This window comes from Labrus bergylta, chromosome 7, assembly GCF_963930695.1.
Source record: "Labrus bergylta chromosome 7, fLabBer1.1, whole genome shotgun sequence".
Lineage (NCBI taxonomy): Eukaryota > Metazoa > Chordata > Actinopteri > Labriformes > Labridae > Labrus > Labrus bergylta.
Window position 1 is genome coordinate 13,863,521 of NC_089201.1, and position 16,002 is coordinate 13,879,522.

At 43.4% G+C, this 16,002-nt stretch overlaps 1 protein-coding gene across 1 annotated transcript; it reads right to left on the bottom strand.

Annotated features, from left to right (window-relative positions):
• Positions 1-1,147: 1,147 nt before the first annotated feature.
• On the bottom strand, positions 1,148-11,555 carry si:dkey-234i14.3 (fibulin-7-like). Its single transcript, XM_020635004.2, has 7 exons — positions 11,377-11,555; positions 9,606-9,759; positions 8,675-8,845; positions 8,326-8,589; positions 7,335-7,472; positions 7,114-7,249; positions 1,148-3,236 (listed from the first exon to the last, which is right to left on the bottom strand). Exons 1-7 carry the CDS (start codon positions 11,467-11,469, stop codon positions 2,876-2,878), a joined length of 1,317 nt encoding a protein of 438 aa, XP_020490660.1. The 5' UTR covers positions 11,470-11,555; the 3' UTR covers positions 1,148-2,875.
• Positions 11,556-16,002: the final 4,447 nt, after the last annotated feature.

A 16,002-nucleotide genomic window follows, 5' to 3' on the forward strand; every position in this document is an offset into this window, starting at 1 on the left:
TGTGTTCTGTCTGCTCTTTGGAGGCCTCAGGCCGTCTGACAGATGTGTGTAAAATTCTTCAGTCCAAAACACCTCGACTTCGCTGCGTTCTCTTCAGTTTATGACTCGAATGTCTCAAAACATACAAACGTTTTCTCCTGGGTGATTTAAAGCTTGGAGCAGAGCAGACCGGGGTAAAATCTTTGTGTTGAAGAAATGAAATAGAACACTGCAGTACAAGTTCAGAAACAGAATCACTGAAAGTCTTCCACTTTTCACAGAAAGAAAAACAGAATATACTAATACTATGTGTGTCTGTATGCATTCATATCAGAATAATGATAAAAAAACAGCATCCATTTTTTGTAAACAAACATTTTCTATTTTCTAGACGCCTCAAAGACAAATGTTTCAAATCTAAACTATTAAAAGACAAATCCATTCTGCCAAATCACAGAGCTCTTATTTGCCTCCTAAATTGCTACTTAAAGGAGCAATATGTAAAATGGGTACTGCAGTCCAAATTCGAAACATTGTAGAGCGCGGTCTCCCCCCGCCCCCTCCTCTCTAGAGTGGCTGTTCATGCAGGTTGTCATGTCGCGGACACTGAAGCTTCAGTGTTTAGCCAGCTCTGCATCGGTCTGTAAACATTTCTGCGTTCATCCTCTCTGTCTTTAGCCTGCTCCACTTTTCAGAAAATGTTTGCTCAAACAAGCCGTTTGGAGATTTCCCTTCATGACATCACAAAGGGCAGTAAGCCCTCCCCCAAGTGGGTGACACTCCCACAGCAAGGTGTTTATTCTGCCCTTTGAGTCTGCCTTCTCACCGTAAACAATAGGACATGGAGCGAGAAAGCCAGGGGGTGTGGTCAGACACAGCTCATTTACATTTAAAGGTACAGACACAGAAACAGCCTGTTCTGAGCAGGGCTGAAATAAAGGGGTTTATAGACATGATCAAATACAGGATCAGAGTGGATTTAGAAGAAGAAACTTCACACACATGTTTTGAGGAGCTCTGTGACTTATTTAAACTGGTTGAAGAGGAGGAGAATATGTGACCTTTAAAAACTTATACTGAAAATATCAAATATTTCACACAACAAATACAAAGACAAGAAGTTGTAAGTTACAAAATAAATCACCAAAAAAGAAGCCAACAACTGTCAGTGGTTTCACACCCCTCTGTAGCCCCCGGAAGGATTTGTTGAGACTCAATTCACTTTAATTCAGTTCTGCCTTCAGCTCTCAAGCTTTACACACAAACATCAAATATTCCTCTTAAGTTCAGTCAGCCTTACAACCTTCTTTATCCAATATTTTACACTTACTTTTACTTTTAAAAACAACAAAACACAAAAATCACATCTTGTTATTTTGCCCTCATAGATAAAGAAAAAAAGTCTGAAATGGTGTAAATGATAAAATACTAAGATTTCATCTTTTGGCACCACTATCGTAAATATATTTTAAAAAATTACACCGGAGTCCAGAACTACAGTTCCTCGAGTTTCCACTAGAGGCTGGCTTCATAAGTGAGTCAGTCCCCACAGAGCCCCATGTTAAAATGTAAAATTTTACAGCAGAAACAAAACATGTTTACAGCCTGGTACAGAAACAGTTTTGGCTCTCTAGAGCTCATTTCTCTCTTCAACTGTATGGGCTGAATGTTTATATTAGGGTTCAAATTGATGCAGAATTAGGGGGCGTGACCTCTTTGAGTTACAGGTGGGAACTGCTAGCTGTCTGCTAGGTGTCACCTCAGCTAATTCAGTCACTGACCTTTAACTTCTGGGCACGACTAAGCTCAACGTTTTACAACCAGCCAAATTCTAACATTGTTTAATTTATATTTTAGCACTAATTAGCAGATATTTGTACCCTCATGATACCTGACTTATTACAGGCAGATTCCACAGGATCCATGTGTGCCCACGCAAGGGCAGACAATCCCCAGGGCCTGCCAGAAGCGCCACTGCGCTCCAAATATGCACTGAGTCTATCTCTAACACTGCCCACTGCAAGTACGTGTCAAGCTGAACAGAGCAGATCGAGTCTGGCAAGGGAACGCACGGAGTGCTCAAGTCAATTTCAAAATAAAACCAAAGACTCTCAATTGTTTATATCCCACTGTTCTCAAAATTAACAACAGCAAATCAACAGCAGAAAGACAAAGTAGCCCGTTGTTTGCATGTTGTTCTTATTATTCCCGTGTAATCCTATATTTTTTTCTGTGGTCAGGCTTCATAAATGTAACCATTGGGTTAAAACGAGCGCCATCAGACGGAGCAAAACAACCAGAGACAGGGAACTACACACATGGATCCTGGGAAATCTGCCTGTTAGCCCCCTTGCTCCTCCTCAGCTCCAAATATGGTCTCTTTAGGCTACAAAAAAAAGCTAAATTGCTAAATTCATGACGTCACTCACAAACAGTACAAACGCGGGCTGTTCTTAAACATATATCGAGCATTTACTGCCTTTACATATTCATTTATATTTATTGCTTTTATTGTACTTTACACCTTTAACCACTTGTTTTGTCCTTCAGGCAACCATTTTGTGATTTGGTGTTCAAGCGCTGTGGAAATTCTTAACTTAAAGTTGCTATATAAAAAGAGCAGTTGTAATTTTTACACTACCCTTTGAGAGGCTCAAAGTCTAAGACTGAGGTTATGATGTGTTAACAATGATCAACTTCTTACTTCTTTAAGAAAAATACTAAGAATATATTTTAAAAACAGTTAAAACCTTTTAATAGGACAGTTTATGTTCCAGTTGGCCTGTAAATGTGTTCTGGACTCATGTTAAGGTCTACTGGGGTATAAATGAGTCATATATTGGACGACCATGGTGGACCTGTGGAGCTTTTTACCCCTCAGCCATCAGTCCTCTCCCTAAAACTCATACGGTGACACGAACAGGGTGACCTTGGTGAGGTAGCGTCCCAGCAAGGAGTTTCGCTCCAGCTCGCTCATCTCCACCTCGGCCTCCACAGTGGCCGGACCTTTGATGGGCGTCACCAGGAGGAGGGTGCCCGTCTGCCGTCCGGAGCGCTGCACGCTGAAGTGACCCCGTCCACGACCCCCTGCCAGGCCGAATCTCAATGTGTCCCCGAGCACACGAGCCGCCGACACCCTGAAGAGGACGCGGGGGGCTGACATGTTGGACACTATTGAGAGGAAGTGGAAGGAGATGGAGCTGGGAGCCTGGGTGCAGCTTTTGTCTCCCAGCATGCACGGGTTCCTCTCACAGCGCCTGGGGAGACAAAAGGTGCGTTCATATTAAATTTACTTTCATTTATGGACATCTTTGCTGAGGCTCAGTCACTTTCTGTCTGCCCTATAAACCATAAAGTTCACATATTCTCCTCCTATTCAACCAGTTTAAATAAGTCTCTGATCCTGTATTTGATCGTGCCTATAAACCCCTCTATTTCAGCCCTGCTCAGAACAGGCTGTTTCTGTGTCTGTACCTTTAAATGTGTCTGATTTAAGGCCTGATTTCCCCTCCCGAACAAAGCAAGACAAGTCCTGATTTATTAATGGTTCTAAAGATCATCCTCGTCAGTTGTTCCTGTGGTGTGAGGCGTGTTAAGAGTGATCTGCTCTGAAGAATGTCATGGTAACACCGATTTACAAACACTCATCCAAATTGCACTTGGTAGTTAGGTTTTGTGGTTGTGGTCTAAGTGAATATTTCCCCCTCCTCTTTTGTCTTTCATCCTCCCTCCTCTAGATTTGAATAGATTGTTTTCTGCAAGCTGTGAATCTCTGTTGCTCTCCAGAGACTCCATACTTGTTTGTTTTTGTCATGAACACAATGGATACATCAAACTAAATCAAATCCCAGAGTGACTCTGAACAAATCTCTGTCACCTCCTTAAATATGAAATTTTATGACCTGTAATTCTCTATAACAATCACTGTGAGCGGATGTGCACATTATGTTTATCTTAAGACTGCATGGTACGAAACCATTTTTTTTGGCTGCATTTTAAACTACACCCTAACCTTTGTGCACATAGACAGTACACAGTAGAGTTCTTAAAATTAAGATGATGTTTCCAATGAACCAAGAAAGAGGCAGGTTTAACTATATCACTGTACAAAGATGATATTCCGATCTATTTTTCTACTATATCACTGTACACTGATGATACTCTGATCGTTTTCCCCTTCTATATCACTGTAAGCTGATGATACTCCGATCTGTTTCTCTTAGGGCTGTTGAAATTAATAATTTAATCGATGCATCGCGATGCAGATTAGAAGATTAATACATCGATGCAGGGACAGGACGTAATTGATGCTGACGAGGGTTAGAAAAAAGCATCTGCCAACCGCTAAATAAGGTTGTTTTGCGTAGCGTTGAGTGAGTTTGTTTCTCCTAAACACACACGGTGGTGTGTTATGAAAGTAACGTAGGCTAACAGAGGGATTTGTGAGAGAAAACAATGTTAATTGAGTCCTGGTCCTGTGCTTGCTGACTTTATGAGCAGAGTCAGTTGGTCCTGCACGCTCAGACCACAGTGTTCCGCTGCAGGCTGAAACGGCTTGACTCGGTGTCTCTTTAGCCAACCGCAGCACGGATTAGCATTTTCATTACAGCTAAAGGTGTGTTTAAACTGATGCCTCGCTGTCTTAAGTCCAGGATAACTAAAAGAAGGGGGCTGTGGCGGTGACTCGTGATAAAGTGAGCAGCTGTAAACACAGTAGACTCCCGACAGTATCACCGCTAAGTGCACCCCCGCTAAAAGCTGTGTTCGTTCGATGATAAACACATTCTACTTCTGACAAGTTCTTAACAATAAAAGTCCCCGGCCTATCTGTAGTTGAAGTGATTTTATTGTGAAACACTCGTATCAGGAAATGGGGTGTTTACAGCAGTAGCGACTTAACACAACTCTGAAATAAAAAGGACAGAAACAAAACTAACCCTGAACAAAGCTCACAGCTAAAGGCTACAACGTCCTGAGAAGAGAACACACAGTGACTTAAAAACATAATACTGTCATCTAATAAACTAAACACACAAAAACGTAAACTTATTACCTATACTGTAGGCTACCGCTATAATGTATTAATTTTAGCATACAATGTAAAGATATTGATAATGACATTGCTGTCTGAAGCACTTTTTAAATTATACAAAAGGAGTTCATATTTATAAGACTGTTTGTCTCTGTTTATGAAAAAGTAGCCATGTGCAGTAATATAGAAAATTGAGGATGAATCGTGATGCATCGATATCGAATCGAATCGTTGACTGGATAATCGTAATTGAATCGAATCATAAGACCAGTGAAGATGCACAGCTCTAGTTTCTCTACTATATCACTGTACGCTGCTGATACTCCGATCGTTTTCCCATTCTATATCACTGTATGCTGATTATACTCAGACCTATTTCTCTACTATATCACTGTACACTGATGATCCTCCAATCTACTTCTCCACTATATCACTGTACGCTGATGATATTCCGATCTTTTTCTCTACAATATCACTGTACACTGATGATACTCTGATCTATTTCTCTACTATATCACTGTACTCTGATGATACTCTGATCTAGTATTTCTCTACTATATCACTGTACGCTGATGATACTCTGATCTATTTCTCTACTATATCGCTGTACACTGATGATACTCCAATCTATTTCTTTACTATGTTACTGCACGCTGATGATACTCCGATCGTTTTCCCCTTCTATATCACTGTATGCTGATTATACTCAGACCTATTTCTCTACTATATCACTGTACACTGATGATACTCAGATCTACTTCTCTACTATATCACTGTACGCTGATGATACTCAGATCTATTTCTCTACTATATCACTGTACGCTGATGATACTCTGATCTATTTCTCTACTATATCGCTGTACACTGATGATACTCCAATCTATTTCTTTACTATGTTACTGCACGCTGATGATACTCTGTTCTATTTCTCTAGTATATCACTGCACGCTGATGATAATTGTTCTTTCTGTGACCCCACCTAAATCACATGAGCCCAAAGCTTTAACCCTGCATGTGGTAAAACAAGTTTCCTTTCCCCTGCTGAGTTTGGACTACATGACGTTTTCTTCCATACACTTCTTAGACATGCGATTATAATTCAGCTGCAGCAATAAATTAAACCTCTAGAAATGTTCATAAACAAGCTTCACGCCCCTGAATCAGCATCAGCTGCTTCCTGGAGCCAGAAAACCTACACGGGCATCTGAAGCCAAACCTCAGCCTGACTCTGATCGCGGCTGCTGCAGAGGAGGGGCGCTAACTGTCGGGTGGAGAGAGGAAGTGGGACACATGGATGTAAAAGTCATTGTTTTCTATTCTCTCTCCTCTCTCATCTCTGTCCCTGTCATTTAAAATCTGAGAGTCTGTCTCTGGAGGTGAGAAGGACTGTGGTTTTTCTTTGTCTCCTCTGCACAGTTTTCATTTCCTCCCCTTCTTGCTTTGTTTGCACTTTCATTGTTATCTCACTCTCAGAATAAGGCAGTGAGTCAGTTAGCCACTAGCTGGTTATCTTTCTTACAATGACTTCGGGCTACTGTAAGTGTTCAGCTGAAATAAATGCTACTAATGAAACAGTGAAAGTGCTCCAGTGAACAAAGACTAAACCTTTTTTATATTTATTTATTTTGGCTTTCTGTAGAAACATCTTTTTTGTTTCTTTTTAGCAGAGGAAGGTAGCCTCATACAACAGTTCAAAAACGTTGCTTGTATAAATTAAGTGGAATTTTTCATGCAAAATCCATGGCAGGTTGTCAAACATGGGCACTTTTAACAGCCCCACTTGTTTGTTTATTGTGTTTGTTTTTCTTCTGTTTTAAGGTATATTTTAATGCGCCTTTGATATGTGCTTAAATAAATGTAAAGGTCAAACTTTGAATCTGTCAGAAAGTCAGTTTCTTTCCCTGCTGAAACATGGACACGTCTGTTTTAAGGTACCCTTAATACTCTACTTTAAGGTTTGTTTAGAATCTGTTTGAGGTGAGAGGTTACGTCTGTTTTCAGGTACCCTGAAGAATCTGTTTTACGCTGTTTTACGCTGTTTTACGCTGTTTTACGCTGTTTTTTTGTAATGTCTGAGACCGAGGATGTTGGTGCACTCTTACATTGGAGACGTCTTGATGTATGTGGCGTTTTTCATGAGAGGACACTCCACAGACACACACTGGAAGCCTCCGTAGGTGTTCACACACGCCTGCTCTTCTGTGCAGTTGTGCATCAGGTTTTCACACTCGTCCATGTCTGAACACAAAGAGAGACGGACAGAGGTGAGAGTCAGTGACACGTCTCTAAATATTCCCCCTCACCAGAGAAGATGAGCTCTGACCTGTGCAGCTGCGGCCGTCTCTGGCGAGGTTGTATCCGGGGGGGCAGAAGCAGTGGAAGCTTCCGGGAGTGTTGACGCACTGATGGATGCAGAGCCGGCCGGGCTGACCCAGAGGGAACAGAAGACACTCATCGATGTCTGAAACCAGCACAGAGAAGAGATTGTAGTTAAAGGGGGAGTTCAGGGACTCTTTGAAGTGGGGATGTATGAAGTACAGTCAGCGCCATCCCTACATGAAGCAACAGAGTCCAATCTCAATCTGAACTAAAGAGTGGAGTAGAACATACTGGAGAACAGGAAACATAATGCAGCAGGTTCATTAGAGCACGAAGATCGTAGAGGTGGCGTGCAGACAGTCTATGGTCGTGCAGCGATCACAGGGAATAAACGTCACCACCCCCTCCCACTCGCTCCCAATTCTCCTGATTATATCCTGCTGCGTTCTCACATCAGCTCACTCTGACTTTCTGCAGAATAAATACAAGGAGGCTGGAGGAGAAACTCCGGATAAAGTCTGAGTGAAAAACTCAGGTGTTAGCATTCACACATGCAGCTCCTTCCTTTTTTGGAAGTTGGAGTTTTGTGCAGGTGTGAACTAGGCTTATGTTAGCCTTCTGAGTCAGGAAGGCGAGCTCACACTGAAGTCAAACTTCCCTTTTCTGAAGATGTCATAGCTGATCTGATACTCTCACTGCATGCTAGAAATACAAGAGCGTTGTGAAGATGAAAACAGTGCAAAGAGTATTTTGTATCAAGGTGAAGCAGTGCAACCAAAACTGTGATTTGTGTATGATGTAGAACTTTTTTGAGTGGCTTAAGTTTGTGAATCTCATGAACCTGTCTGCAGCAGAACATATATTAACCTCAGTGTAGGTTGTGTAAGCCGGCTCCTTAGTGTATAGCACACTTACTAATGATACCTCATACAACCTTACTTCTAAACAAACTGTCCCTTTAACTTTATTTATGATTGATTAGTAATACTTCTCACCTGTGCAGATGTTGTTGTCACGGCCTGAGATGGTGAAGCCCACGTCACAGGTGCATCGGGTTGAGCCCAGGAAGTGAGTGCAGTGAGACGGCCGGACCGAGGAGGAGGGGTAGGAGGATGTGGGTGACAAAGAGGAGAGAGACGGAGCTGAAGATGACAAAGAGGATGAAGAGGAGGGAGCTGACAGAGCGGCCGAGCCCGGGAAGGAGGAGGAAGGAGCGGCGGGGGAGAAGGAGGCGAGGGAGTTTCCGGTTTCATTGAGGCCTGTGAGGAAGAAAAACATGATGTTAGAAATCTGCCGGGACTGAACCAGGATCAGTTTGTGTTCTGGTTTGGTCTCATCTCTCACGTCGGCACATCGGCTGCTGGCCGCTCCACCTCAGAGAGTCCAAACACACACGGGTCCGTGGGCCAATCAGCTCAAAGCCGGGTTTACACAGGAAGTGAACCTCGTGCCCGACGGCAAACACCCGGCCCAGTCTCCGGCCGTGAGGGGGGGGCTCCAGTTTGGGACATGTGGCTGGGTGCACAGAGAAACACATTTTAACGTCTCAGATTAAAGTAATAAACCCCCCTGACCCTGAGAATACCTTCATCTTTTTTATGTTACATTCCCAAGAAAAACATTCCCCAAATCTTCCCATGGATTTTTTTGGGCCTTTATTTACAGACAGGACAGTGGATAGAGTCAGAGGTCAGGGAGAGAGAGTAAGTGGGGAAAGGAGCCACATGTGGGATTCTAAACCCAGGCTGCCGCTTGGAGGACTGTAGTCTCTGTAAATGGGGCACGCCCACTAACCACTGGGCTACTGGCGTCCCCGTCCCATGGATTACACTGCAGCCAAAACGTCTTGTTTCATGGCTGCAGGATGAGGCGATCTATTGGAGCAACCCCCAAACTTGTTTGAACTCTAGCCCTGCACGATGTGAGAAGAATTTTGCGATTTGTGATAACATTGTATCGCGATAACGATATGAAATGGGATTAACGAAATTAAATCTGTCTGTTTGCTGTTTTACAGAACACCTGTGTTTGCTACACGTCCCTCCAGAATCCAAAATCCAAAAATCAAAGTTTTTCTTCTCCACTGATTAATCTGAGAGTAGCTGATAGCTAGATTTAGCTTCTTCTGACTGCATCAAAAGGGGGTGAAGCATTTCTTTATTTCTTTACAACTATGCAGTCTGACTTTCCTCTCCGTTTCTGCCACTAAGATGTTGCCAGGTAAGGAAATAAACTCCACCATTCTACGCCTGTATAATAAACCGCCATTTGTCACCTCCGGTCTTGAAGATGGCCATGGTGCTGTTGTGCAGAGCGCTCATCTTCTTCTTCAGGGAGCGAATTCCCTGCTGGTACGACGCCTCGTGCACCGCCAACATTTTCTCCACCTGACGCAGAGAGTTCAGCAGGTCGTGGGTGGAGGGACACTCCTGTGGACGGAGCGAGGAGGGACATGTAAGAGGACACACAGTGAACCCACTGAGCCTCCTCGAGTAGGACGGCTCACACGGTCCAGATCAAATAGATCAAATAATTCAAATAGTTCTGCATTCAAAACTCAAACTGCATCAGTCAGATTTTCACTTACTCAGCATTTTGCTTTTTCTTCTTCAACTGAAATCTGAACCATACTCATGCATACTATAATAAAGGTCGCCTGCAGGGTGTTGCACAGACTTTTTTTTTTGAGGGTTGTACAGAAGAGAGAGATTAAACTCAATTTGCTGTGGAGAAGATTTGACACAAGATAATCCTTTAAAGCTTCTCTAACACAAAGAAACCATTGAATCCAGCGTCTTTGTGCAGGAGAATATTTTAACCCCCTCTCTCCTTGTTTGTCCAGCCATGCAGAAGATGTCTGAGTGAGTGTCAGGTGTGAGGTCTATACATAGAGGTGAGGTTTTCAGAGCGCCGGCTCGCTGCAGTGACACCCCAGTGAGAATTGGACCTGAGCCCGCTGCTGACCTCACACCGTCGGCTAAAACATGACACACCAAACAAGACGCTGGTGCCACATAATGAAGCTGCGGGTTTAGAGGCGTCTCTCTGAGGTTAGAGACACGGGCGAGGGTGAACTTCAGTTCAACATGTCAGAGTGCAAAAAAACATGAAAAACATCCGCTTACACAAAGTGTTTATTACCTCACAGGATAACAACGAGCAGCTGAAGACTGCAGGAAATCATTTTCATTTAAGTACAAATTAAGTTCAGTGTTCAGTTTAATCGTAGACCTCTCAGTCTGTGGGGACTTGGGTTGGGAACTGAAGGGTCACCGGTTTAAGTCCCAGTGCGGACCAAATCTGTAAATTGTTCTGGTAGCTGGAGAGGTGCCAGTTGAGAGGTTGAGGTTTCCCTGAGCAAGGCAGATAACAACAAGTAGGAGCGCTCGCTGTTTGCAGCCACCTCACTCTGACATCTCTCCATCAGTTCATGTCCAAAGGATCCTGTTTGTGTGTGTGTGTGTGTGTGTGTGTGTGTGTGTGTGTGTGTGTGTGTGTGTGTGTGTGTGTGTGTGTGTGTGTGTGTGTTTTATGTTGAACTACCAAGTGTAAAATTTAATTTCCACTCGTGGGATTACTAAGGTATATCTTCTTCTAAAACCAATCGCAGGAAACCAAGAGGACGTTTCAATTAAAATCTTAAAATCCCCCTAAACTAAAAAAAAATGAATATGAAAAATTTCAGAACCATCCCTCCTTATGAAGGTATAAAACACACTTTATGCATTTTATAAATGTAAACATACACTGTATCTATTTGCAATAGATTTAGAACTTCTCTTTTTCTAATATTGCAACGATTCAAAATTCAAACACTGTAAATTGCAGATTTCGTTTAAAGGTTAAGGTCGTCACAATCCCTGACATGTGATGGTAACTTGTGCCTCTAACACACACCACTTAAGAATTGTAATGACACAATATGTCTGTTTATAACATTTTAGAAAATATAAAGAACCAATGTGACTCCAAAAAGCTCCTCAGCAGGTTCCCAGAGAGAAGTAAACGACAGTAACAGGAATTCAAAATGTGGTTAGAGTACTCACCTGAGCAGAAGTAAAGGCCGCCTGATGGAGCCACAGCATCGACATCGCGACCAAGACGATCCTCATCCTGAACAAAACCTCCAAACTCATCATCACTAACTCCTGATGAAGTCTCAGCTCCGTCTCCTCAGCGTGCTTCTCCACAACTGAGTCATCTCCTCGACTCCGCTGTCCCTTTTTTTTTAAAGGGAACATGCCAAATTTCTCCCTCTGCTACGTCACAACCCTCCTCCTCTTCCTCCTCCTCCTCCTCGTCCTCCTCTTCTTCCTCTTCCTCCCCTTTCTCCTCTTCCTCCTCCTCCTCTTCCTCCTCTTCCTATTTCTCCTTCTCCTCCTCCTCCTCCTCTCTCCTCTTCTTCCTCCTCCTCCTCCTCTTTCTATTCTTCCTTCTCCTCTTCCTCCTCCTCCCCCTCCTCTTCATCCTCCTCCTCTTCCTCCTCCTCCTCCTCCCACATCTGGAACACACTTTCACTTTTTTGATCCATCAGCATCCTCCAGAAATAGAGCCTGAAATTAGAAGGAACAGTCAGCTGGCTGTGGCATCTTTTAATCATCCTCTGAGGAACAACAAAGCGGCGGCGCTCCCCCGCCTCAGGAATGTGACTTCTGTCCCAGTCTCACCGATCATAAAGCCTCATTTTGAGTGTTTCTGTTTGAAACTCTAAACCTGCTGCACGCTCTGAGGAGAGTGTGGTGTGGCTGCTAAATGACAGGGCGGGTATCTGCTGATAGCATGGCCTACATCCCCCAACCCCCATCAGAGAGAGCTGCAGGGACCCTCAAAGCCCAGAAAAGACCCTAAAGAGCTGCTTTAAGTATAAACGTCGACTCATATAGACTCGTATCGAAAAGTATGATAATGTCAGAGTGTAAACACACACACTATAATCTCCGATAAGAGGTCTGCTTGAAATCAAAAGACACAAGTGGTGGCTTTGGATGTACAGAAACCGCTGATTCAAACACGACCTTGGATGTCATTGAATGCTCCTTGAATTGAATGCACAGTGTGTGAAGTTGGCCCTAATCCTCCGGGGTAGGGGTGGGGAGGGGGGGACGTTATAGTTTGGGTTTGTTAAACTGTAGGCCTTCTCTTTGTTTCATTTGTTTCAAGCTTCATTGTCTTTATTTGAGGATCAATTTTTTGCTGTTTAGTGTTAGCAATTGAAGTACAACTCTCTGCAACACACTGACGGCTGTGGCTCAGTTGTTAGAGTCGGTCATCTCTCAACAAGAAGGTCGACCAGGGTTCTATCCCCAGCTCCTGCAGCCACATGTAGGATGTGTCCCAAGACACTTAAAACCAAGTTGCTCCCACTGCTTCGTCTTCGGCATATGAATGTGTGTGAATGGATGAGTAAACACTGACGGAACTTTACCCAGCAGCCTCTACCGTCAGTGTGTGAATGTGTAGGTGTGACCTGCGGTGTGAAAGGACTTTGAATAGTCAGAAGACTAGAAAAGAAATATACAAGCTGAAGTCCATTTCCCATTTAGTGACAAATGCTGGCGATGATCGGATGAAACGTGACGGCTGTAAAACACTAAAATGAAACGAAACTGGTCGTTGGGTGTGCCCAGTAAACCTCCAAAGGGAGGTGTCCAGGAGGATCAGATGTCTGAACCACCTCAACTGGCTCCTTTCAATTTGAAGGAGCAGCGGCTCTACTCCGAGCTCCCCACTGAGTGTCTGAGCTCCTCACCCTATCTATACGGCTCTCCACAGGGAACTAATTTAAGCCACTTGACTTGACCTTACTCTTGCGGTCACTACTCAAAGCTCATGACCACAGGTGAGGGTTTGGACGAAGAGAAAAGTCCACAAGTTGATGACAATAAAATAGAAATAAAGAAGACATCATATCACAGGTAGGCCTAATAAAAACAGAAATGAGAATAAAAAAGGGGCAATAAAGAGACAGCTGGTAAATATATAAAAGAAGAGGACGGAGGAGTCAAACATTAGAAGAAGAATTAAGAAAATAATGGATAAAAACGATTAAGAGCGATAAAATTAGTTACAGGAAGTGACTGAACAATATGTTTTTTACATTTTCTAAACAGTATTTTGATGAAGTGGAAACATTTTGTCACAAAAGATTAATTTACTGACTGATCTTTTTTTTGGTTTAGTGCACCAGGTGTCCACTAGATGGAGCTGCTCCTCTTTTAGACGTTTGAAACAGAACCCTAAAGAGATGAGCTCACGTACATGTTTCTCTCTTGTGAGCTGAGCTGTGGATAAAGTTTACCTATGACGTCACAGGTTACATTACAAAGCTGTGATCGCTTCATTTGCTTTTATGAATGAAAGTGAACCTGTAACCATCCTGTCACTCGATGCTGAAAGTTGGCATTGTCCTTTACTTTCCAGTCGATAGAAAGAGGATGAGTGTGTGGGTGCGCGACATGCAAATACTGTCGTGTGCAGTGGGTGACGTCGCACACACAGGTGGGATTAAGTTGGTATAATGCTCCTGACCCGAGGTAGATGGTCACAAGGTTACAGGTTCACTGAAATCAACATGAGTCTAACATGAAACAAAGAAAAATCTGAAGGCAGTCTGCAGGCCAGGGAGGACAGACAGTGAGAAGTCTGAGCAGGTCTCCCGAAACCAGCCTGCTCAGACTCCACCCACATCAAGTCTATCCTGTATAAATGTTTCTCTGAGTCATGACTGTCTATAAGGAGTGAGAAGCTCGAGTCCCGCTGGCTGTGTTGTTGTCAGAGTCGTGTTTACATGGACGGGACGGCCGGCTCCTCCCCTTGTGTATAAAAGCTGTTTTAGTCAAGGACAAGAGAGAAGAAGAAGAACATACTCACTGATTATTTGGATGTTAGTAAGAGATTTTAGATCTCTGTCATTCTGTGTTAATTTACATGCAATTTGAAGCTATGAGCTAACTAAAGAGCGCTAACATTAGCATTCTAACAAAACAATGAAGGACAGGTGATTGCAGCTCGAGCAGAGGTCAACTCTGTCTGCCGGCTTAACTCCTTCACGCAAACACAAGTGCAGGGGGGTTGGAGGTGTGTCTCTGGAAGAGAGCGGAGGCTTCAGTATGGAGGAGGTGTGGCCAAACAGCAGTTTGTTTTGGTTTCATGCTGGTGCTGAAGGGCGACATCTACTGGATCAAAAAGTCGCACACTCTACCTTTAAAGAAGAAAATTAAATATGGGTGTATTTGTACGTTTGTGTTAATAGAGATCGTAATTAAATAAGAATATCCGACGAATCTTAAAATCTGAAGCAGAAATAAGTGAGTCAGAGTTTGAAACCTCAGTGTGTGTGTGTGTGTGTGTGTGTGTGTGTGTGTGTGTGTTTACTCTGACCCTGTGGTCTGACGTTAAACGCTCATGCTGGGGTAATGCATGCTGGGAGTCCGTTGGCCAGCTGCTGATGGAGGTTAATTCAGAGATAAACAGAGAAGCCCGGGAGACGCCCCCGCTCTCCTCATCATCACATCTTAATTAGATAGGACAGCTTTAATCAAAGTGAAATCATTTAATGGATTTTGTAATTAAAACAGAGAGAGATGACGGCCGGTTGATCGAGGAGCCCCCCCTCTCTTTGACCCAGGTCGATTTCTAAACCCTGATTAAACTATTTTTAATCGACCAATCAAAGCTCTGCGAGTGCTGGATGTTTACATCCTATTCAATCTTTCAGCTGTGAATTAATATCTGAAAATGTAAAAATGATATATTTAAACGAGCTGATATTTTTGTTTTCACATATTTTTCTCTCAGATTTCTGCCTCCGAATAATCACAATTAAGACTGAGGGATGTTTGTTCTTCTTGCACAGAGACATTTAAAGGTCCAATCAGTGAGATGTGTAGTGAGTGAAATTATAAAGTGAGCTTACTACATGATCAGACATTAAGGAAACATGCTATGTTGAAGTGCTGGCTTCTCTGACAACAATGCAGCAGCCAGTATGTCCTCCTTCTAACTTTAGATTCTGGTCCTGAATGCTCTGGATTTGTTTGGACCAGAGAAGGTAGGCGCTTTTAAGGCAACCCGATACGGCCATTTTGGACGCCCCTCGGTTTGCCAGATATGAGAGCAGTTATCAGGTCAAACCAACAGGTGTTGCAGTGATGGAAGCGGGCAAGAGAACTGGTTCAGATAGAAGTGATTGTACCCGACCTAAAAAGCCTCTGCATGTTTCTAATAAGCTCCACGAGCAGAAACGTGCTCAAACTAGGATCAATATTGGAGATGCTTTTGAAAAATGGAGAGAGGTTAGAACACAGAAAGGTTTACAGACCGATGCAGAGCTGGCTAAACACTGAAGCTTCAGTGTCCACCACATGGTAATCTGCGTGAGCATCAACTCTGGAGAGGAGGGGGCGGGGGGAGACGGCTCTCTCTGACACCTTGTGTGTGTCTGCATTACCTGAAGGACTGATTCTTCTTTTATTCTCTATTTTATCCTTTTGTTTTCACTTCATCTGCTTTACACTTTATGTCTATAACTGATGCCACATCCCCCCCTGCTACAGGTAAATAATGATCCGGTAATCCCTCCTCCTCCCCCCTCTGTGGAGTGTGAGATGGTACAACCCGCTGCCTTATTCAGTGGTCACCCCCCCCTGCTCCCTCTCTCTGTCTCTCTCGGC

Excerpts from the sequence above, each read along its gene's own strand:
- si:dkey-234i14.3 (XM_020635004.2), bottom strand. The coding sequence starts at position 11,469 with ATGATGAGTTTGGAGGTTTTGTTCAGGATGAGGATCGTCTTGGTCGCG. Across the intron at positions 7,473-8,325 it reads TGACAACAACATCTGCACAG|ACATCGATGAGTGTCTTCTG; the intron begins GTGAGAAGTATT and ends TGCTGGTTTCAG. Across the intron at positions 7,250-7,334 it reads AGACGGCCGCAGCTGCACAG|ACATGGACGAGTGTGAAAAC; the intron begins GTCAGAGCTCAT and ends CTTTGTGTTCAG.